Source organism: Alternaria arborescens (assembly GCF_004154835.1).
Source record: "Alternaria arborescens strain FERA 675 chromosome Unknown contig_71, whole genome shotgun sequence".
In the NCBI taxonomy this organism is placed as follows: domain Eukaryota; kingdom Fungi; phylum Ascomycota; class Dothideomycetes; order Pleosporales; family Pleosporaceae; genus Alternaria; species Alternaria arborescens.
In genome coordinates this window covers 35,016-57,642 of record NW_021167926.1, presented here as the reverse complement: position 1 = coordinate 57,642, position 22,627 = coordinate 35,016, and the positions used below count along the sequence as shown (strand labels likewise).

The window sequence follows — 22,627 nt, the reverse complement described above, 5'->3', positions numbered from 1 at the left end:
CGCCAAATGTGCCCAACGCACTTTCATTTTTCGGTGTTACGCTTCCTCTCTCATGATCATCAGAGGAGTTTATTGCGTGTGTCGTTAAATTTTCGTTTCGAATAGCTTGCTTCGTTCATTTGTGATTCTCGATACCCAATATTGCAAGACGCGCCTTCGACAGTGCTGAACAGCCTTTGTACTAGCTTCCATCGCTATTAAGCCCAATAGCTACTCGGTCGTAGATCTACTTTGAAGTGAAAACGCCATATCTTGAGCACGCTTTCACTCCGACGCTCACAATGCCCAAGCCGCTCCACCAATCGCTGCTGCTCCGCCGACCATCAGCATCGCGCCAGTTGGCAGCGACACACTCGGCGCTTTCCCTTCACTTCCAGTAGCTTGTGTACCGGTTCCGATAGCCGCGTTCGAATCTTCAGTGTTCGCTGGTGTAGGTGTAGTCGCAGCTTCCACAATTGTAGCAACAGCATAAAAGGGTGACGGCCATTCCCTGAACTCTGACTGCTGCATGACACTGGTATAGTTATCGAATAGAGTTGTTCCCCCATTAACATAATCGCCGTGTACTGTGATTGGAACCTCAGTCATCACACCAGTCCATGTAGCATCAGCGTTAGTAGTATACTCGCCTGAGACAGTTTCGTGGAACGCCCATGTCTCGGGGCCCTGAAGCATGGTGAAGGGACGGCAGCTCTCTAACTCTGTTGAAGGTGTTTGGGCTGGCAATGCAGTTTCATAGTACGATAACCAAGCGACAAGGGCGCTTGAGTATGAGGCAGATTTTGAGGACCGTTCGGCTGGGGCTGTCAAATAAAAATGAGCAATTTGACTAGCAAGAAGTGAGTACATGAGACATACAGTCATAGTACCATGCATCATCGGTCGACGAAGGTGCGGGAGTTGTAGCTGTCGTTTCGGGGCAGATCTTCTCGTAGGTGGTGGCCGTATCGTCAGAGCCCATCGATGTGAGGGTCGGCTCCAAGTACCAGAAGAGGCGTATATAGGTGAGATTATATTGCGCTTCAATCGCCCTCGCTAATAGCGACGCTACGAGGAACTTGTTCATCATCACTCACGCGAGGCGACGTTATCGTCTGAAGTGTTGCTTGGAATACTTCAGCACCACGTAGGGCGCGCGCAGTCGCAAAGCCTTCATTATATCAGATTTCTATAATTAAGGCCAAAGCCAGAGTAGGCAGCTGCCAAGGTGTTCTCGACCGGTTGGACGATGGAAGGATGCGATCTAACCAGAAGCTGGACAAGCTTAGTTTTGACGCGCAGGGTAAGAATAATGACATTGGAGTTTTGGAGCTAGCGCGCAGTTGTTCCTACGTACCTGGTAGGCCTAAGCGAAACAACAACTGACGGATCGCGTGCCAGCCATATTCATCGCTTGTAATCATTTCGGCTATCAACACCGTGAATGGACCTATTCCCGTAGTCTCTGATAGCGTACTTGTTTGTAATCATCAATAGTAGTATACATGCGCACTTTTCCTGAGCTTTTCTATCAGCCCTCAATTCGGCAGCTACCTTCTGGCGGGAACCGAGAGAGCAGCAACACGACGAAGCCAAGCAATGCGACAGCTGCATTACACACGAAAGTTAGATGACTTTGGCCAATCTCAGCGAGTGCAGCAAAAGCCAGTCCGAACACTGCTGTAGTCGACAAACGCGCAATATTCTCCACGAGCGTGATGCCGCTCAGCGCATCGACGCGCTCGCTATTCGGTAGCATCTGAAGGATTGATCCTTTGGACGCAGCACCCGTACCTGCAGCAAAAGGTAGCAGCACGGCAACAAGATACATTTGCCAACCTTTTGATACGAACACGGCCAGCCCAGTAAGTATGCCATCGAGCAAGAGACTGAAGCGCGCGTAGAAGAGGTCAAATGCAAATGTCTCCTGCTCGTTCGTCGGCTCCGGGTTTGGCGGCTCTTCATTTTCCAGAGGATCGACAGTTTCCGTCACTGCGGGTGTTGGTGGAATGATATGAACCTGCACAGGTGGCTCTCTTTCTTCTTCCTCCATCTTCCTCTTCTCGCCATCACCAAGCCACTTTCGCCCAGCAGCGACGATGCGAGGGAATATTAGCGAGAGGAAGCCACCTCTCAAGGATGAATACAGGAATATCAATGCTCCATTCTCCTTGGTCCCAAAGTTGAACTCAGCGGTTGCGTACATCTGGAGGAGTACCGGGATATAACCAGTCGCGAGAATACCTAGGAAAACTCCAATACCAAGAGTTAAGGCCCCGAATTGCATGCGCGGGCGACCATCGGGTAATGTCCATTTTTGTGGTGCAAATATACGAAGAGGGCCGAAGAATCGCGCGATGCCAGTGCTCTTGCGAGGTTTCGCATCTTCGTCTTCTTCCGGTGGTGCCATGGCCGGGAGCGAGACTGCAACGTACACGCAGCATAGCAGGAACAATGCCAAAGTCATACGGAAGGGTGCAAGTATGCCGAAGTAATCGCCAACAACACCTCCAATCAGGAAACCAATGGCACTCCCAAAGTACATGCAGCCCTGGAGTCGGCCCAACGCACCTGTCCGCCCTTCATGCTCAACCACATCTGCCACCATGGAGTTGAGACAAAGAACGTAGCCATTGGGGCCACCAACTACTGTGATGATCTGCGAGCATTGTACGATCATGATACCCACTTTGCCGCCGTGCATAATACCGATGTTCTGAACAAGCAGACGAACAGCAGGCCAAAAGATCTGTATGATTAGAGCCGACTTGACACCCAGGCGTTTGATGGTCCATCCAGCTACAAGTAAATTGACAAGGCCGAATATTGTTGTTGATGATGCAAGAAGGGCAAAAGCTCGAGCCGCTCCAGCCTCGATTTCCCGTCTGGCACACATATCGGTGGCGTTGGGATCCGGCTCATGGTGTTCGTAATACGCATCGCAGGTCAAGATTCGAAAAGCGTACAACAAGGGAACTTGGGTGATGCCGAATGTCAACGATACGAGGAATGCGCATAGTAAAGCGCGGAATAGCACCGAGACGCTCTGCTTTCCTTCTCTTTCTTTTGGGTCGTCGTGTGGCAGAAGGGGTGTCGTCTCTTCAATGGCAGCGGTAGGCCTCATAACCTGCGTAACAGCCATCTTGACATCTGCTTGGAACTGTGAGGGAAAAGCTTGGTGTTGGGAAAAGTCTTATCGAGATGCGCAAGGCGAATTGACTAACGCACTGCGGAAGCTGCATCCGGGTATCGGCGGTATCACCGCCACGCGCATCTCCAGAAATCCCTCTCCACACCGACATTATGAAGTGGAGAATGTTGCATGTCTATCGCAACGAAAAGCAGCGCGCTTTGAGAGCTCAAAGTCTGGCGTCGCTGTAGATTGACATTGGACAGGTATAGGAATAAGCAATGACGTCAGCCCGCGGGATATTTCCATTCCATCCTGGATACGTCCTTCTATCCAAGAAATTTACCTAACGTCGCGCGCAAACAGTACTCTTCAACGTCTCTACCATTGAAGCAGGCTGATGACACTTTTCAATACCTCCCTGGTTGCTCCTCTCATCGACGCTTCTCTACCATCCTCCTTCCTTTGACAAACTTGACAGAGAAAGATACCTAGGTAGCCTTTGGTTTGCCGTGGTGGAGTGTCAAGATTGGGTGAGATCAGAGGCATCAAAGCGTTATATATTCAGACTATCCGTTCGTGTGTATAGTCTGGTCTCCGAAGAGATGCTTCCTAATCATAGCGAGGGCATAGTAGTCATGGTTGAGAGATTTTCATGAGGTTGCTCGAAATGTGAAATCGCGATAGTAAAGATTCGATTGAGATGCGATACAATGCATCTTTCATGTTGGTATACATCGCTCAAAGTGGGATATGCCGATGCTAGTTGTGTCCTCCATTTCCAAACAAAACGCCGCCTATGCCGTTCATATATACACCCAGTTCCATGCCGAAAAATGTGAAAGTCGTAGCCCCTGTCCTAGCACGCTAGCAGCCGCCGACGAACTAGAAGAGGGTTCTGATAAAGGCCGATGTGGGAAAGGATTCCCATCTTCGGCAATAGTATCGTTGTTGCGGTGCGCTTAAGCGAATTCGAAGCGCTCGTTGCAGTGAGACATCTCACGGAAGCAGTGAGGGCAGAGGTCCAAGCCTTGCGAGGTCAAGCCAAGTGCGGCTGATGCGGCGTGGAGAGTCTCGCGGGTTGATGTGGGTGCCGCGGAAGAGGCTGGGGTAGGGGCGCCTGAGGCACCAGCTGGGGTGGAAGAAACGGAGTCTGGGGATGTTGTTAATATGGATCGATGGATTGAGTTTAGAGGGGAGACAAACCTTTGAAAGAAGGCATTTTGATGTTATTGATGGATGGAAATTGGATATGTGAAGAATGACGTGTGTTGTACTGTTGCTGTTGAATGTGGTATGAGATGGACGCAGATGTGGATGATGGATCAAATCCCCAAGAGCCACACATTCCTCTTATACAACTCCGCCTTCGCCATCCCTTCCCAACATGACCCTGAAAACAGTCACCAAAGAAAAATTGGCGAGCAAAAATCGTATGCAACAAGCACCATCCCGACTTGTCCCGGGCACGTTTCGAGAATTTGCGTCGAACGACATCAAGATGATGCGCCACGCTCGCCTCACGCGCTAAGTGGAGTGATGATAACGCGTGTGACCCACTATTAGCCGCTAGCGCGGCTGAGATTTTCAGGGCCGCAAGCTTGAGGCTCGCCATAGTGCATTTAGACATCGGCTAGAATGTAATCTTGCTTCGAAAGGGCTTCTTGTTGACCGGTCTGGTGCTGGCTGAGACACGCTTGCGAAATCTTTGACTCTCGCGATACAGCGATTAGTGGCCCGGACAGATGGAAGATGAAGTTTTGCTGTCAACAGAAGTGCACCGGGAGATTGTCGGTGTAGCCACACTGGGCCTGCCGGATATTCACATGTCATACGTCTGCTATGGGTCGCTACGGTCTCAGACGACGTCATCGCGTCATCGCCATCGGCTGTCGCGATCTTCAGGTGCGATGCATCCACCAGCCTCGCCAACGTCTGACACTTCACATCGCAACTAGATCACGTTAAGGTCGTATGCTACGGGCTGACCCACTAATGTGTCGTCCCGACTTCTTTATTACACGTACTGCTTCAGGGACTTTCCTGATTGGATGAGCGCTGTGCAGTTTGCAGTCTGTTGAAGCCGGAACTGACGACGTTGAATGTTTCGCATATGGCGCAGATAGTCCCACGCTTATAATGTGGCATATGTGGGCTGTGTGTCAAGAAGAAGCTGAAGAACATGCTCGTTAAAGCTGCAGGACTTGTTGGAAAGAAACTTTGATGGACAGGCATGACCGAGGGAATATTGCATCCAAGAAAGTCTTCCACATGATAATGTATGTGGTCAAAGATGATCGTGGGCTTAACGGGTGTTGAAATTGAGGTCGAGTTTGTTTACTTGAAGTGGTGGTTGTTCATGCGCAAAGTGATGGCCACTCCGCTCTTCTGGAATCCGGTCATTCGGTATAATGATACAGCGAGGAATACACCCTCGCCCCGAGGTTAAGAACACATGTGTAGGTAAACACGTATGCTGCTCAACTCACAGTATACATCGTTACACACCATGACTCCTTCCAATCCTCTCAATGCAGATTGCGCATGGCCACTTTGGGACGATGAACCGATTGAAGGCGCCTTTGAACTCGATACCACCGGTGGCATTGACAAAGCCGTCGCGAAGAGCGTTGCGCGACCCTGGCTTTTCGGCTTCAAGCCCACTAATGCCTCTTCGAACGATAGAGCTATCCTGATTCTGGGTGGAGGAGGATATGTGGAGCTCATGGTCGGAAGAGAAGGCGTTCAGGTGGCGAGGTGGTTGGCAGGCTTAGGATTTTACGCTTTCGTGCTGATTCACCGCTTCCCCAATAAGGAGACGAATAGTCAAGCGCCGGTAGATGATGCAAGGCGGGCGTTGAGTCTGATCGAAGAGAAGAACCTTGCGCGAGGAGGTCTGGCGATATGCGGTCTTTCTTCTGGAGGCCATCTCGCTGCATCTTTACTTGCGCAGTACCCCACAGGTTGGAGCCATCCTGATGCGAAGGGCGATCTACCAAAGGTCGAATTTGCCATTATTGGTTATGCGCCAATCTCCACAAATGCGAAGGGTCGTCAAATCATTCCAAACAAGCCAGCCCTTGAGCCACCCGAGAAGCAGACGCTGTATGATGAGATGCAGCCAGATGAGCTTTTAAGACATCCCGCACCACCGACATTCGTGGTATATGCTGGAAACGATCCGGTTGTGCCTGTGATCAATGCGTACCGGCTTGCTGAAGCTATGACGAAAGGTGGTGCGGCTGTTGAGCTTCATGTCTTCTCAGACGCGCCGCATGGATTTGCATTGGACACACCAGGGATGCCGGTGAGCGATTGGCCGACCATGTGTGAAAAATGGATGAAGCAGTGCGGATTTCTTATGTAACCAACCGAGACTGCGTGGATGGGTTCGTGTCTTGTTCACCAGCATTCATTGAGATTACATTGTATGCCTTCTTCCAAGATAGTCAGTGGAAGTACTGGCACAGACTTTTGGGGCATGGTCTTTGGGGAGGCTGTAGCTGCTGTCGAGTAGAACCAATATCCAAGCCCCAAGATCGGGTGTAGCTGTTTGAACTGTGCTGCGCTCTTCAAGAGTTTGCCATATCCACTTCAATAATTCGTAGCGTTTATCACGGTCAACATAAACGTTTGCAAGAAGTAAAGCGATAACACTTGCGCTGAATCTGAATCTGGCGCTATGAAGTATGTTCGACACAAGCCGATATCGAAATCCGCATACGTGACCGAAGATAGCGATGCGATCTGCGACAACCAGGTTTTCGCAGTCCTGGATTGCCCTGAATATGGGGTAACATCCGTACTGGGACGTGGCACGGTCCCAAGAGGTAGTGTAGTTTCTGTGTATGTCAGGTGTGAGTCGGGAGTAGTCGATACCCTGCAATTCCACATCCTCGAGATGCGTTCTCGTTAACCGGTTGAAGTGTGCCACTTCGAAACATAAATCGGTGCCTATCGTATAAAGGCGTAATTGTTGGGACAGGTTGATGAATTCCTCGATCGGGACCAGAAGGAACAAGGTCGAGGCGCACCGTTTCTCTTGATATGCCCATGTTCGGCTGAACCACGTATCTTTTGTGATATGGTGTAGTAACGTAGTAGCTCCTTGAACACGCTGGTCGAAAGCACTGGTATGAGCACTTCTTTTTCTTGACAATTTGACAAGAGTCCTTTCCATCTCTCTTTCTGCCTCTTCGAAATAGAGATATGTTACGAAACATTCGAGGAGAGAATGATCTGTTATCGTGACTGACAGGATTGCGACTGTCCATTTGCTCTCTTCGTAGATACGATGCATAACCTTCAAGTGTGACTGAATATCGGTAGAGCTAGTCTGATCGATACACTCCTGATCAATCCAGAGGAACTGGCATTTACGAGATCGTGCGAATAGCATAGCACGATGAAAGACAAGTGCCGGACAGCTGATAGGTCTCGGTTCGCACACCATGTTTTCTGACGATTTCGATATATGATATTGTGGTATCTGACGCAGACCCTTTGTAGATTGCGTATGCTTCCAGCAGTAAGACACGGTGACGTAGTCCATGTCATGCTGGTGCTCTTCCGGAGTAGTAAGCCGGTACTCATTGTAGTTTTCATCTAGAAGCCATTTGTCGCGAGACACGGGTGTAATGAACCGAAGTCTGAGTGGTGAGTCGTAGGATACTTCGTAAAGTGCTAGGTCGATGATTCGCTCTACTTGTTCGTGAAGAACTTCAGGAGTGTTATATGTCTCCCTTAGGGGAACACGGTCATCGCGCTGCATGTTCGGAACAGAAGACTGTTGGAGAGCTAACACGGAGATGAGTGTTGCAGCGTCCAGCTGGAAGTGCCTCTCGGTATCTCGCGCTTATTATCGATATCGATGTCGTGCGGTAAGCCGCACCTGTGGTTTTTTGGTGGACGTTCAGAACACGTATGCCTATGATGGCAGTACCACTGAGAAGTAGCGGCTGGTTTTCTGGGGTCAAGAGATTTTAGATTCGCGTCGATGTTCTCGCCGGCCAGCAATGTGAGAGGGAAGGAAGTGCAGATTGTAGACACCCACGTGCATAGCGGGGTAGCGATGTCACGAAGGAAGTAGCCACACGGCTAAAAGATGCTGTTACTGGATGATCTCGTCACTAAAAAAGGATAGATATAAAGATATCTGTCTGTACTAGCTATCAAGTCTGCATATCTGTTAAAAGATGTAATATTTATGATTTCTTTATCTTCAATATGATATCGCAAAGCTAACAATACATTACACATATTTGCATACCCGTATCTAATATTACGCCCATTTTAAAGTCTCAACCCTATAAACCCAATGAAAATGTTCTTCGAGTCATCGATCCGGAAAGCATCAACTCATGCGCACTGGATATCGCGAAACCCCATTTTGAACGCCTGAATGTAAATGCCACACCATTTTTGTTATCATCAGTACAATGATCGTCGTTTGAGTTTGTTCCTGGTCTTGGTTAGCATTTTCCTGTTACAAAGTCACCGTTCGCTAAAGGAAGGGACTTACGTAGAGCCCCAGCTCAACCGGCTCTTCGGTCTTGCCGGCTCAACACCCATCGCACTGCGGGGTCTCCCCTTCTTCTCCACGTTCTCCGTCTCAGCTGGCTTTGTTGCCTGGTTCGTCGCGCTCTGGGTAGCGTAATACCGTGGGGTAGCTGGTGAATTACGTCTCGGGTTTGGCGGACGCACAGCCTGAGGTAGCGGCGAGGTCTTGGGTGTAGCAAAAGGTTGAGCACCGACAGGCTTGGACGCAATGGCTGATGCAGCGGTAGAAGGACGAATAGACAGGTTCTTGTCCTTGGGTGCAAGCACGCGCCTCAATTTAGACTCTTCCCGCTTCAGAGGCTCTTCAGCCCGTGTCTTCACAGCCTCAGTGGATGTAGAATCAGCCTCCTGGTTCTTCCTGACCATCTTCTGCATCATAACCTTAAGACCCAGACTCCTCCTGCGGTTGCTCTTCAGCTCTCTCAGCTCAGCAGGTGGGACGTCGTGCGACATCAAGCTCCAGCGGTTCGATGATTCCTTTGGCGAACTCTTGCTGCGGAGGTGCCGTTGGGGTGTTTCTTGGATACTTCCTTCGCGTTCTGGTACTACCGGCATGGTTGGTAGGGTCTCCACAGGTGGCGCCTCCTCTGCATGCTTCGTCAGCGGTGGACTCAATTCTTGGATGAGTGTCGCACCACTTGAGCGAGCGGATGAACGATCAGTACGCTCCGTGGAGATGACGCGCTGCCGGGTACGTTGTGATCCAAGGCGTTCGTGATCGAGCATGAGCTGGTACTTTGTCGCTTGCAGCTCGTCGATTGATTGCTTCAAGCGTTCGATCTCGTCTTGATCTTGCGTGTGAAAGCTGGCAGCTGCATCGAGTTCACCCTGTATGTCCTTGACGTAATGGTCCTTCTCCGCAATGGTGTTTCTGAGTAACTCCATCTCTTCGTCCTTGCTAGCGAGCGCTTCACGTAGCTCAGACACTTGACCCTCCATGCGCTGGAAGTGTACACGGTGTACTACGCTGGGACGCGCAGTTTCCATGTCTTCAGTGACCTCTTTCTCTTGATTTAGCTGCACCCTGAAGGACTCAACTTCCTGCATTGCTGCAAACAAACGTGCATTGGCGTCGCTCAGTCGCTTTTCTAGAGCAGCCACTTCTGCATACAGTCGGAGGTTATCCTGCTGAGTAGTATTGAACATGGCCTCGAGCTCGTCCTTGTCGTGTTCGTCCTCATCGATCGTCGGTAGTCGTCCTACAACGGAGCCGGCCCGACTCCTGGGCTGTGGCTCCGCTTCCGCAAGTTTGACCGTGGCCTCTTCAAGCTGCTCTCGCGTCTGTGTATGCCTTTCCCGCTCCTCCTTCAAGGCTTTCTGAATCTTCTTGGCCATCTCCCATGCTCTTTGTAGTTCAGCTTGCTGGTTGACGACTTCTTCGTTGCTCTTGTTATTGAAGGCCAGTTGTTGTTGCAGCTTTGCAATGACCACGTCCTTGTCTTCTTCAACTTCCGGCGATGTTCTGCCTTTCCTGACTCGAAGCAGCCTCACTTCGAGCGCATTCTCCCCATCCTCTGATTCCCGTGGGCTTGACTGTCGCTCCATGGAGATCAACCGCTCCCTCATCAGTTTCAACTGGGCGTCTTTGACTTCCATGATAGTCTTGTGTTGCCGGGCCATCTCTTCCAGCTGGTTGTCGCGATCTTGGATGTTCTTGTCTTTCTGCTCGTTGCCCTTTCGAAGTGCAAAGAGCTCAATGTCTTTCCGATATACTACAGCTTGGTGGTCCCGGCCCAAGTTTTGTTTGATAATCTTCAGCTGTTCGCGGAGGCTGGAGTATTCAGCGAAGGTCTGGTTGAGCGCATCGCGTGCGTTATGAAGCTCCTCCTTGGTGACACGGAGTTGGACTTCACGAGCCTTGTGTGCTGTTTTGGATTCAGTAAGCGATCGTTGCAGTCGCAGGATCTCGCTATCTTTGGGGTCCACAGTGGTTGTTTTTGTATCGCATGTCCCTGATTGTGATGACACAGATGGCTCAATTGGCTCAAAATCTCCATCCTCGACGGCCGCTGTATTGAGATCGGGCACGATACTCCCGTTGGCCTGATCAGAGCGCGTTTGGCTGCGGAGAGTTTCGGAAGGCGAGGGCGAGCGGGGTTGGAGATCTGATTCGCCGTCAGGGTTGGTAGCGCCCGCCGCTAAAACCCGCTGAAACACGTCAAACGCAACCATGACAAAAACCAGTACTAACAAGTCTCCGGCTTCGAATTGATGATTCGTGCAGCTGGCAAGTGCGACGAAGTGCAACGCGTTTGCAATAGACGTTTGATGTCTGCTCGCCCAGGTATCTGGAAGCTGGCGTGCAACGAGGAGAAATGTGCCTGGTAAGGCTGTGACGATGATCGTAGAAAGGGGCGAGTCAAAAGCAAAATCCAACACCCTGCGGCGAACGTCGATCGCAGAATCTACTCCCGATGTGACCCTGAAAGCTCCGGTGTTGCGTGTGGTGCGGAGAAGTTGGTAGACGCCACTTGTGACTGGTCTGTCGCCTTGATCGACGTTAGTTGGCCGTTGTGGCGTTGGAGACGCGCAATAAAGACAAATAGACTGGAAACATACCTGATGTGGTTGTTGCCCACGCGAGCTCAGATGGGTTGCTGGCGGAACACACAGTTGACGCAGTTGTTGAGCCAAGGGCAGGTGACAATGTCGAAGACAAGGCAGATGGCTCTGAAGATGTTGATATAGTCTCTCCTGTGACTAAAAGAAAGCTTTGTGGTAAAGCAGGGATAGGTCCTGTACCCGTGGACAACGGGTAACGTTGATCAGTATGTTGGGCTTCGTCAAACGCTCTCAGCATTCTGGCACGAGCCAAGCTATGGAACGGTTCGGAGGTGAGACGTGGAATCGAGAGTTTGAATTAGGCGAGTCGAAGAGTGAAGCGGGGTGAGATGCCTGGATCGCAGTGATAATAGAGTTCATTAAGGTTGACGTCAAATGCTATACGTTGGGTGTACCGGATGCAATCGCCGTAAAGATCATACCACCAGACTCCAAAAAAGACAAGAACAGACAAAAGACGAACAAGACGGGGCATTCGTGAGATAAAGGGGAAGCCCGCATAAATGCGCAGATAACATGAGGGGTTGCAGGTGCCCTGTGACGCCGTGCTCGACTACATCCGTGATGGATATCGCAGCAAAAGTAATGGGATTCAACAGGGATCCCCGCAACTACAGCTCACACAGCTAAATTTCGAACTGCTTAAAGCCCTCGACCAAGCCATCGCTAATCTTGGACGGTATTGCCCATACGGGCAGATAGTGCTGCACCTCATCGAAGGCAGGGATGTCGCCTGTATTGGCGTCCGACCAGAGGCACACAATCCTTCCAGAAAGTTTCGATTGTTCTTTGGCGTTCCAAGCTACGCTAACGTTCCAGGGCTGACCAAATTCGCGATGCCACAGTCGCACTTCCCGGGCCCCGTCCGCACCGACGGGTTTAAAGCGAGAATCTGAAACAGCGCCGGCGACGCTCAATGCTGTTATGGGCGAGTCGAAAACAATGCGGCATGCGCGCGTATTATGGCCAACAACGCGTATTGTCGCTTTGTTGGAGCTGTTGCCCTTCTGGATCGAATAATCGAGCCATTTGCTGATGTATGTGTTGTTGCGGGATGACGATGCATGCGCTGGCTTCGGCACGACTTTAGCGTCAAGACCCTGCCATTCGCACTGCTTTAGCTCCTTACGCGTCGCGACCTCGGGTGTCGTGCAAATAAGCTGCTTGCCTTGCGCACTGGGTAACTCGCCAACAATGCGTTGGACATAGCCGTCCAAGCCGGTCAGGGACACAATGTTGTCGCCAGTCTCGCAATCAACCCGCTGAACGAAATACACCTTCAAGCGATGATCCCTGCTGAACGGGAACGCCACAAGGTTGTAAATGACAGTTGCCACGCATACCAGGAACAGAAAGGTGGGGATGTGGTACGTGAAGCGGTGGATAAAAGGACCGGTTGGCGCGAGCAGCAGCACCGTAAGCCCTGCGAATGCGAGGTAGATGAACAAGGTCGAATTACCGTCTGATGGCGTCTGGTAAAGGGCCGAGGTAAGAAGCAGACCAACTTGTCCAACTAAGATGATCACGATAGGCGCCAACAGCAGAAGTTGAACAATCCAGATCCAGCTCGGTAATTTGCCGCTCCACTCTTGTTCTCCAGGATACACGTTGCCGAGATCTATCTGCCGGGGTCCTTGTGCATGATCTTCGCCTCCCTCGCTGATGGAGTCTCGCCTGTTACCGCCATATCTTGTAAATCCGCGTCGATCGCCGCGTAAGAGTGAGGTGGTCTCAGTGGCGTCATCGTCTCCCACAGGACGATCATCAGACCGTGCTGCAGTGGTGCTGCCCGTAAGAGGCCTGCTTGCAGACTCTGAGTTGCGTCGCGATTCACTCTCTTGCTCGAAGTGGCGAGCATATGCTGATTTGCTTGGGACAAGGAAGAGCTCAAGGTAGGAAAGGAGGATGGCCGCGAACACAGCCGCAAAGTAGAAGAGCGCGGGGTAACCGGCAGCAATCTGGTAGTCGTTCACAAACACCGTGATGATAGTGAGAAAGACAAAGGAGCCGACGAAAAGCCAGATCAAAGCGTACATACGCTGAAGTGCAGATGGTCGCATAGCATCGGCTCCTCGGGCAAGGAACCACGCGACAAAGACCCATGCCGAGAGCATCATACTGTCAAGATTGTCAGTACAAGATCAAGCGGCAGCATGGATGACTTACCTCCAAACAGCAAATGGGCTGCTATACACAATGAAAGCATTGAATCTGACTATGAGATATGCCAATGCGATAACAACAGCGGATGCGGAGACAAAGATGATAGGGAAGCGAAAGAAGCCGCGCCATCCGTAAAGGTGCACCGGATTGTCGTCGTCTGATGAATGCACGTAGGCCTTACGTGCTAATAGGTAGTTCTTGTCGGCCTTGGAAAGACCAAAAGTCAGGCCAATTAGTGTAAGAGGTGCAACAACTAGCAAAGTAATGCATAAAGCGAAGAGAGTATGCAGTTTGAACACAACGAAAACCCTTCCGAAGAGATCAAACCATACACCATCACTACCAGTTCCAGCATTGACCCTGCCGTTGTCGAGGCTTTCTGGGCCAGTAAACTCGTCACCAGTGATGGAAGCCAGTCCAGATGTCGTGGCTAGAGCTGCTGAAAGCATGTGCCAGACCGAGTTCATTGAAGTTTCGCGTGAAGAATCTTCAATCGTGTGATATCGTGCCCTTGGCTCCAAAAACGCAAAGTCCAGACCTCGCATCCCGAGTTCGCCATGGAAGACTTTGTAGTCAGTCTCGCTCCGGACCAAGCCCCTCTTGAAACCATCACCGCTCACGACTGTCCCGAAGGGATACTTGGACTTTTTGTAGAACCTAGTAATCTCGGTATCGGTGCTTCTAAACAAAGCAGCTCTGCCACCGGCTCCAACCCCCTCAAGGTTCACGAACGTGTGTGGGACTTGAGATATCGGGTTTCGCATGAAAGCTTTGGCGCCATTTAGATAGTCCTCTTCGCCGTTGTTGAGCAGCAGTACCACAGTTCTCTTGGGCCAGTTCTTGGACTCTGTAAAGTAAGAGAGAAGTTGCAAGATCGTCACGACACCGACGCCATCGTCAGTTGCACCATAGCCACTGCTCACAGAATCGTAATGGGCATTCACAAGCACGCCGCCATTTTCCGAACTACGATCAGTAGAGTTGAAAGGTTCGTCATCGTCGGATCCGCGGATAGCGACGATGAGATTGGTACCTTCAAAGTAGACAGAGGTACTACCGGACGAAAAGGTCGCATTGGAGGTCAAGTCGTTGAACAGCTCGACTTGGCCCTCTCCCAGGTCCTTGGACCTGACGATGCTCTTGATGCGTGTGAGTAGATAATCGCGTACATCGTCGTTGGCCTGGCTGTTGTAGGGATGGAAGCGGCGGGTAATGTGCTGGAGGTCGCCCCAAGCTTCGGTGAGGTTGATGCCGGCTGGCGGATTAGATGGGTAGTTTGGTACCGTCAGGTGGGTAACGAGCAGGCCAGCAAAGAGGCCCACGTAGACAACGGTGGTAAAGAAGATGACTGGCCCCGGGGTAAACGAGAAGGGATTAAGGCGGGCCATGGCAGCTCTCGTGGAGCCACGTATCTTCCAAAAGCTCTCGGTAGACGAAGATGACGCAAGACACGGTGGATTCGGTTGTTGTAGCTATGGCGGGGCGCGTCTTGTGCTGCATGTGATGGATCATAGCTCCAAGACGCTAGCCGCATGTGTACTTAGCAGAGAAGGAAACGCCAAGCATTATGTCACCACCATCACACTGATATTGGCCAAAGTCGGAGATGCGATACGCGCATTCTCGCGGTACACAGTTGATCTTGGTATCTGCGAAGAACTACCTCTTACTTTGTCATGGGCCTCGAGGCTGGCATGCCACCGCTCCAGTCGGATGTGGATGCTCTAGACAATGAGGCATCCCCCATAGTAGAAGCCGCCTCCGAACTGCCAGTACTGACGGCAACACCTACAACCTACACGGGATGTTGTCTGGCTCTTAGCAAACCCCTCATCGCATACTTCGCGTCGCTCCTTTCTCAACCCCCATCGCTTGCTCTATCCGTCGGAAGCGGCTTTGGCCTGCTCGAGAGTTACCTCATCGTCAAACCTCACGCGCACCACATCATCGGCGTCGAAGTAGAGCCAAGCTCCAACCAGTACCTGCCTCCCTCAAACCATCGTGTCGTTCACGGTTCGCGCTTCCTCGAGCCGCTCGCTGCGGAGGCTACGACTTGGCTCTTTGTTTACCCGCGACGCGTGGGGCTGGTGCGCGAATATCTGGCAGAACATGGTCAAGGCAGTGTGAAGAGAGTCATATGGGCCGGTCCCAAGGCTGACTGGGATGACTACAAGACTTGCTTCGCAGATTGGCATGTCCAGGAGCAGAGCGCCGAGCTGGTTGGGGGAAGAGCATGGGAATTGATCGCTGTCGCAGACAAAGCTACGCCCTGAGACGATGCATCTCAAGTCAAAGGCTCGAGTGACTCAGGGTCAATCGTCTCTGCGGCTAGAACTTCAAACTGGCATAGAACCCTGTCACTACTGAGTATGCCGATAGCTGCGCAACTCGCAGGTCATCCTCAGGTGTAAGCGATGTTCATGCCACGATGCTGCGTCGACCAATTGTTTGCGTACTCTTTGTCTCGTTGACCACAACAATGAGGTGGTCTTCTTTCGGCGGACACCAACAGTGTGAACTTCATTTTGATGTCAGGTTATCCTCCTTTCACTTGTGTCTTTGCTTGTCTGCCACGACTCAAGTAGGTTGCTTTGTGCCCCTGAGTACATGTGCGGCATCTTCTCGACTTTTGTGCATGTCAAGTGTTGCTCGTCTTAGTAAGACATTTCATCACAGTACAGTATTACAGGCGTGCATACTGACGATATTTCAAATTCGATACACATACCTTCTGGATCCCGCGAAGTCACAAAACATGGCCGCCGCTCTTCCAGGCCTCGCATTGCAAGCTTTTGCAAATCTATGGGGTCAACAACCCGAACTAGCAGCCGGTCTCTACGCTGTGGGTGCAGTTGCTGCTGCTGTGCCGCGCTACGTCCCAACGTTTGAGCAAGCCAAGTTCTGGTGTCAAAAGCCTAGGCAGTCGACTAGACCTGTCGCTGAATCCATACCCGTCGCTAGCGAAGCACTTGGCACAGTCAGTGCGACATTCTCTCGAAATCGCCCGCCACCCGTCGTTGTCATAACGCGATCTGCTTCTCCTCCGCTGGCTTCCGAGATAATCCTGACATCTAAAGACCATGTGGAACCTGAAGTATCGGATTCTTCCGCGCCGTTCAATTCCGCCTATACTGACTCCGACTCTCCAACTGTACGTTCCGTCACATCGACAGAGAGCAGCTCATTTCAAGCCCGACCCGCGTCCAGCGCTACGATTGAGACATTGCCGGATGTAGTCAACAAGGTCTTGGGAGCCGTGCCAGCGGAAACATCAAACATATCCTCCGATCATACCGCACCGAAACCATCCATCAAGACCTCCGTTTCGTTGATCGCCGCATCAGACGAAACAGCGGCAAGCTCATCACGATTTCCTATTAGATGGGCTAGTACTCAGACCTCCGCACCGTTGAATAGATCCTCGGAGCCGGAAGGCGAATTTGCTAGTATCTCCGTTGATGCTGACTCGTCTGCATCAGATAAAGAAGCTTCTATCTGTACAAACATTATCTCTACAGTATCACCGAACATGTCTTCGAATGGAATACCCACTCACAGGAATTCCACTCCGGATGACCCACGGCTCTCCAACGAAGCGACACAACAAACTACTGGTATTGCATCTAGCAGTGTTACATCTATAGACTCTGGTGAACTTTGGCAGAAGCTTTCTCGGACATTATTCCAGGTGGTCGCCGACAACTTGCCTGCTTTGCCCAAGTCCTACAAGCAGACTGAGTCTCCTTCAAATGATAACAAGGATTACAAACCTTCGTCAAAGACGATCTCCACTCGATTACCATCTGAGCAGTTTCTGCCTGAGACTTTGGATGATTTCTCCAGGGTTGGAGAACATCGCCCAATCTTCACAACGTCAATAGAGAGACAGTCCAGCGAACCACTCTACCCTTCGCCGTTACTAGCGGAATCCGAAAGTCTGTCCAGTTTTAAAAGCCGATACGCGTCTGAAGAGAGTCATGTGGCACATCGCGCGGAACGAGAGCCTACTGCCTCATCCAACTATAACGACTTTATCAGCTGGTTAGACATTGTGCTGATACTAGTGCCTTCGATTCTCATCGCCACAAGCATAGGTCTTGCGGGCAACGATCCCTTGGACCAGGATCTCTATGCCACTCTAGTGGCTACACTGTGTAAAGTTGTCGTTGGGTGTCTCCCTTGTCTCGATTTCCGTTGGCCGACCTTGCGGTACTCATTCCTTGCCATGTACAGACACTCTCTGGGGTCCATTTCCTCCTTCATGGTAAATTTTACAGGATTTGTTCGTCAATGGCAGGAAACTCTATCCGGAGTTTTGAGGAAGCAACATGCCGACCACATCATCGCCGACCGGGTATCATATGCTGTTCTCATTGGGTTTGTGTTCATTGCCCTGTTGATCACGATCAACCAGATGATTACTCGACTGCCCCAACATGCAGAACTAACTCAGTGGGAAGCAAATCGTCTTCGTCTGTACAAGGGCTTCGTTGGCACCATTGCCACCTTGATTGTAGTTTGGTTCAGCGATTACGTCCAGGATTTCATCTTGGTCTTTACCACGACAGGTTTTGTATACCTGCTTCATTCGTATTACGGACAGATACTGAACTTTGCCTCTCGCTCGGTTTTCGAAACCTATAGGTTGGTCAAGGAGGCGATGTGGCCATATGTAGCAGTTCACGCCGCTGTCACTGCTACGGTATACCTTGCCAGCCATCCACAGCAAGTCTTCGAGTGCTTCAAAGGTATCAATGGCGGCGTGTCTCTGCCCATCAACCATTGTGCTATCGTGGTGAAATATGGGGCCCTCTTGATCGCTGTGCTTCTCATGCACATACCAATTGTTTCCCGTGGTCTTCGGATTATCCGAGCTCAGATTCAAGAGAGGTACAACCGCATCGCGCACGATCGTCCTGTTGCTCCATGGCAGCCTACACTCGGAGGAGACCGCTTCTGGTTGTCGCTTACTATCATCGTTCTGGGCGCCAAGAAAGTGTCTGAAGTTACGACAGAATGGGCTGTTCCCATTCTCAAGACCGGTGCTATGTTAATCGTCGCCCTGACTTTGGCACGTGTGTTGATGCCATTGTGTCCTATGCTTCTCAGCCGCATTTGGAACACTGTACAACCTTGCAGTGCAGAAGTATCGATGACGACCGCTCACGCAATTAGAGAGACGATGCTGATGACTTCCAAACGTGCTCTAAAATTCCAAAAACGGTCTGTAGAACTACCGACGCGCATGATATCCGACTCCGTTTCAAACACTTGGGCGATAGTCTGGCTGGTCCTTGGAAAACATTCAACGAATTTAAGATTCTTTTACAACGCAAACATTGAACCTGTTGTAGTCTACATTGGTCTGAGCTGCCATAGCAACTGGTGTCAAGGTCGAGTTTGGCGGTGGGTTCCGCGCGCGATAGTCATTGTCTTGGCCACTGTCCTTTGCACCGTGGGAAGGGTCATCGCCGCCAGAGCATACCCCGAACATAAGGTTCGTTCATGCCTAAGCTTCGCTGTTAGCTTCATGGCGGTTTATATCCTTGGCACCTTCGGAGCTCTGGGTTGCACGCAAGACTACATCATCGTTCTGATAACCATTTTTGCCATACTAATACACCTCCCACTTGAGATTCAAGCACCTACCAATGAAACACCTGCTAATGTAGCACTCGTCGGTGAGTCACCTATCGACGAAATACTTGCTGCTGATGAGCTATTTCTCGATGTCATGCCGGCGAATGAAGACCCGGCTGTGGAAGCAGCCCCTAACCTCCCAGCCAGACTGGCGACGAGTGCGCCTGGGTCTGTCGCTCTCCCTTCACCTTCAGGACGGTGGTGGCGGCCAATGATAGATTGGTTCCACATCAACAATGCAGCGCGAGCAGCGAAAGTAAGGGCCATAGAAGAGGCTAAGGGTGTTGTTGCAGAACAAGAGAATGCGAATTTTCGATCACAAGTTGAACTCACAAGGCAAGATCAGCCCTTAATTTCCATTGATATTGAGTATTTACAGAGGCTTAGAAACTTGACATCTGGAACGAATACTACTCAGCCGCCGAGCAACGAGGATGAAACGCAAACAGCCAGAAAAGCGTGGAACACTACTCAGCCGTTTCGACCAATGTACATGTATACTGAGCGGGAGTATCAAACCGCTTTGCGCGGAGAGATCCATGCGACAACAATATCAGAGGCTACCTTGGAGCCGCTTGTTGAGTCTGTTTCGACCCCTCTCGCTGAAGATTCAGCGGTTTCTGTGGCTGCCGATCTGTCGATTCTCGCTTCCGCATCTCCATCTGCGACTACATCCGTACCCGCTCCTCCGTTCACTCCTGCTACGCCTGCCGCACCTGCTCCTCAGACCATAACTGCTCTTTCGACCACGTCTTCTCCAGTCAGAGCCTATTCATCATACCCAGCGACTCCTTCCAGTTCTCTGTTTGCATCTGCTTCAACGGCAATACCTGATGTTACGCAAGGGCGCATCGCCAGTATGAATGAAGTGCCAACAGAGGTTGATAATCAAGATGCATTGCCTTTCCTCATGACAAGCTCGTCAAGCTCCAGACCGCAAGGGGACTATAATCATGAGACGAGTACCTCAATCGCAACCACGACGACACCTGCGATCTTAGACAGAACACCTTCCCACGAGCTTGCCTTCGCGCCCGTGACTGGGTTGGCCGAACCTGGTATGCCGGCCATGGGTCCGGGTAGCGGGCAGGGACCATCAAGTCTTCCAAGCCCTACGGTCTCAGCACCTATCATCCAGAGTGCTGAGCCATCTCCCGGTCCAAGCAAGTCACTGGACGAAGACAAGCTTGCTGGCGAACTGGAGCGTCCTGGTACAGAAGATAGGATTGGTTTTATGGAGAACGCTCAGGCGGACGGTCAACAGCAAGACCAACAACACAACGAAGGAGACAGCGACGATGAAGAAGACTTTAGCTCAAGTGGTGGTGAAACTGGTCTCGATGACAGAACCTTTGAAAAAGAGCCCATGGACGAAAGTGAAGGACTAGATGATGAAGATTTGGCGGCAGCTGAACAGCTGCGTGAAGAGATGGAGAGTGGAGCCAAACGAAATGAAGTCATGATTTCGGTACAAGCGACTTCCGATGAAGCACCTCCGCCTGCCGATTACCGCGATGACAACGAGCAGACGGGAAGTAAGACGGAACAACCGGTTGAGAGTACTTTCATGGAGGTGGATCCGGTTATAATACCCTCAACTGCTGGAGACGGCCTCCATGACGAGCTTGGTGATGTGGTCGACACACCTATGGGTGGTGTTCCGGAAGATGGTGCTGACGTGCTGGAGTTGAAAATCTTGTCAGCAAATTCTGGAGACGACACAACAATGGGAGGTACAAATGATGAAGAGGCTTCTGATCGGGACGGAGGAACCGGTGATGAACATAATGGAGAATATGGAGGAACCAGTGGGAATCGGCCTACTTCTTACAAACCATCTGGAGACGATGAGAAAACTGACACCAATGAACCATCAACTGTAGCCGATCCGTCGATATCGATGGGTGACATGGTAGGAGGTTCTTCGAGTATAGAGGGCTTTCACGGTGAGATCGTTCTCGACACCCAGAACAACAATTATGTTCATACCTCGGACAACAAAATTGAACCGAACAACCCGAAGGATGAAAATGGCGGTGATGATAGCAGCGATCGTTCTGAGCCATATGGATGTCTTCAGGCATCCGCGGTTGGTGGAACTACTTCAGCGGCACCATTCTCAAACGCTGGCGGAGCCATTGCTGCCGCTGCGGATACTACCATGATGGAAAACGACGAAGACAGTGAAATGATTGATGTAGCTATCATATGCGAAGCCGAAATGGACAATGCTGGTTGCAATGCATCTGCATCAGCGCAATTCAACGCTACTGAATTGCTGAAAGCGACTCAAGCCGGTCAGAGTGCAGACAGTCAACCAAATGAGGGTTTTACGACCCCATCTGATATGGAGGGAGGGCAAGATCACATCACGGACGATGATGATGACTGGGACAGCATCTACGCTACTGCCGATGGCCATCTTTCCTCTCCCAACGTGCCGAGATCTTCCACTGTGCAAGACCCTCCTATCGATCCATCGGGTACATACAGCCCATTTTCGAATGTAAGCTCCGGTGACTCAGGCGGAAATGTCTCTCCATCTCATCAGATCGATGACTTCGGAACTGAAGAGCTTGCACAGATTGAGGCCAAGAAGAAAGATAAACAGATGCAAATAGATGCACAAAGAGATCTTGGTTTGCCTTTGGATGGATACGTGCAACTACCAGGTATCAGAAACCAGAGTCATGATGACATTCGTAGAGCCGATGACAAGCACGGAGATCTTACCGCAGGGATCATGGGGATCGATTCCAACAACCATGACACTGACTATCAACAGACGCACGGCATCGACCACGACTTTGAGACCTCACCAGGTACTTCCCCAGTCGATGTTCAGCTCCCGACTGCCGTCATCGATGAAACCAATACCGATACCGATGGTCTTAATTGGACGGACATCAGGCCCAAAACGCGCCTGGTTCAGCTCTGGGAAGACAGACAGATCGTCGACAACCCCGATTACCCACCTCATCGATCCGCGGGCATGAGGTCATTAGAGGCAACATACGGGCAACCATGCCAAATTTTCCGAGAAGTCGACATGGCAGCATATGAGTTTTTCGGCGAGAATCACGAGAACTTCCAATATGCCCAAGAAGGGGTCGATTGGTTCCATCCTGAAGCCGAAGGTGCTGAACCCCGAGACGAACTTGAAATGTTTTGAGAAACGATGCAGACTATGATGACTCCACAAAAAGACAAGATGATGTAAAGGGCTCCCGCCACGTTACAATAATGAACTGCGAAAGTGACAATTGTAGAGATCTTGCGTTCGAAGCTCTTACAATTCTCGCGGCAGAAGAGAAGAAGTAGAGAGACAACTATTCAGGTAGCTGACTCAAAAAAAAAAAGAAAGATTAGCCAGTAAAAGGTAGACGACTCGACGATGTGGCATAATAGAAGCTACCAATCAAACCCTCGGTAGAACGGGCATCTCAGTATCATAGTCATGTCGCGCTTGTCGACCAGAAAGACGTATCACACAGCCCATCAGCGTATTTTCCGGTATCGGCGACCCGGTACGAGATCTGGTACCGAGGTCTGCCTACCCAGTATCTCCATATCTGAAGTGCAAGTCCTTAGATC

At 50.9% G+C, this 22,627-nt stretch overlaps 8 protein-coding genes across 8 annotated transcripts; 3 read left to right on the top strand and 5 right to left on the bottom strand.

Annotated features, from left to right (window-relative positions):
- Positions 1–276: 276 nt before the first annotated feature.
- Positions 277–961, bottom strand: AA0111_g12248 (hypothetical protein; the record flags this gene model as incomplete). Its single annotated transcript, XM_028646205.1, has 2 exons — positions 277–803; positions 859–961. The coding sequence occupies 2 exons, from the start codon at positions 959–961 to the stop codon at positions 277–279; spliced, it is 630 nt and encodes a 209-aa protein (XP_028500176.1).
- A 549-nt stretch (positions 962–1,510) lies between these two features.
- On the bottom strand, positions 1,511–3,121 carry AA0111_g12247 (hypothetical protein; the record flags this gene model as incomplete). The annotated part of the gene is made up of 1 exon (XM_028646204.1): positions 1,511–3,121. One exon carries the CDS (start codon positions 3,119–3,121, stop codon positions 1,511–1,513), a length of 1,611 nt encoding a protein of 536 aa, XP_028500174.1.
- Positions 3,122–4,071: 950 nt separating this feature from the next.
- AA0111_g12246 (hypothetical protein) lies at positions 4,072–4,331 on the bottom strand (the record flags this gene model as incomplete). The annotated part of the gene is made up of 2 exons (XM_028646203.1): positions 4,072–4,262; positions 4,316–4,331. 2 exons carry the CDS (start codon positions 4,329–4,331, stop codon positions 4,072–4,074), a joined length of 207 nt encoding a protein of 68 aa, XP_028500173.1.
- A 1,287-nt stretch (positions 4,332–5,618) lies between these two features.
- On the top strand, positions 5,619–6,476 carry AA0111_g12245 (hypothetical protein; the record flags this gene model as incomplete). Its single annotated transcript, XM_028646202.1, has 1 exon — positions 5,619–6,476. One exon carries the CDS (start codon positions 5,619–5,621, stop codon positions 6,474–6,476), a length of 858 nt encoding a protein of 285 aa, XP_028500168.1.
- Positions 6,477–8,539: 2,063 nt separating this feature from the next.
- On the bottom strand, positions 8,540–11,468 carry AA0111_g12244 (hypothetical protein; the record flags this gene model as incomplete). The annotated part of the gene is made up of 3 exons (XM_028646201.1): positions 8,540–8,570; positions 8,631–11,157; positions 11,228–11,468. 3 exons carry the CDS (start codon positions 11,466–11,468, stop codon positions 8,540–8,542), a joined length of 2,799 nt encoding a protein of 932 aa, XP_028500175.1.
- Positions 11,469–11,856: 388 nt separating this feature from the next.
- Positions 11,857–14,781, bottom strand: AA0111_g12243 (Vacuolar membrane protease; the record flags this gene model as incomplete). The annotated part of the gene is made up of 2 exons (XM_028646200.1): positions 11,857–13,348; positions 13,397–14,781. 2 exons carry the CDS (start codon positions 14,779–14,781, stop codon positions 11,857–11,859), a joined length of 2,877 nt encoding a protein of 958 aa, XP_028500152.1.
- A 288-nt stretch (positions 14,782–15,069) lies between these two features.
- On the top strand, positions 15,070–15,666 carry AA0111_g12242 (hypothetical protein; the record flags this gene model as incomplete). Its single annotated transcript, XM_028646199.1, has 1 exon — positions 15,070–15,666. The coding sequence occupies one exon, from the start codon at positions 15,070–15,072 to the stop codon at positions 15,664–15,666; it is 597 nt and encodes a 198-aa protein (XP_028500171.1).
- Positions 15,667–16,148: 482 nt separating this feature from the next.
- AA0111_g12241 (hypothetical protein) lies at positions 16,149–22,205 on the top strand (the record flags this gene model as incomplete). The annotated part of the gene is made up of 1 exon (XM_028646198.1): positions 16,149–22,205. One exon carries the CDS (start codon positions 16,149–16,151, stop codon positions 22,203–22,205), a length of 6,057 nt encoding a protein of 2,018 aa, XP_028500178.1.
- Between the last annotated feature and the right edge of the window lie 422 nt (positions 22,206–22,627).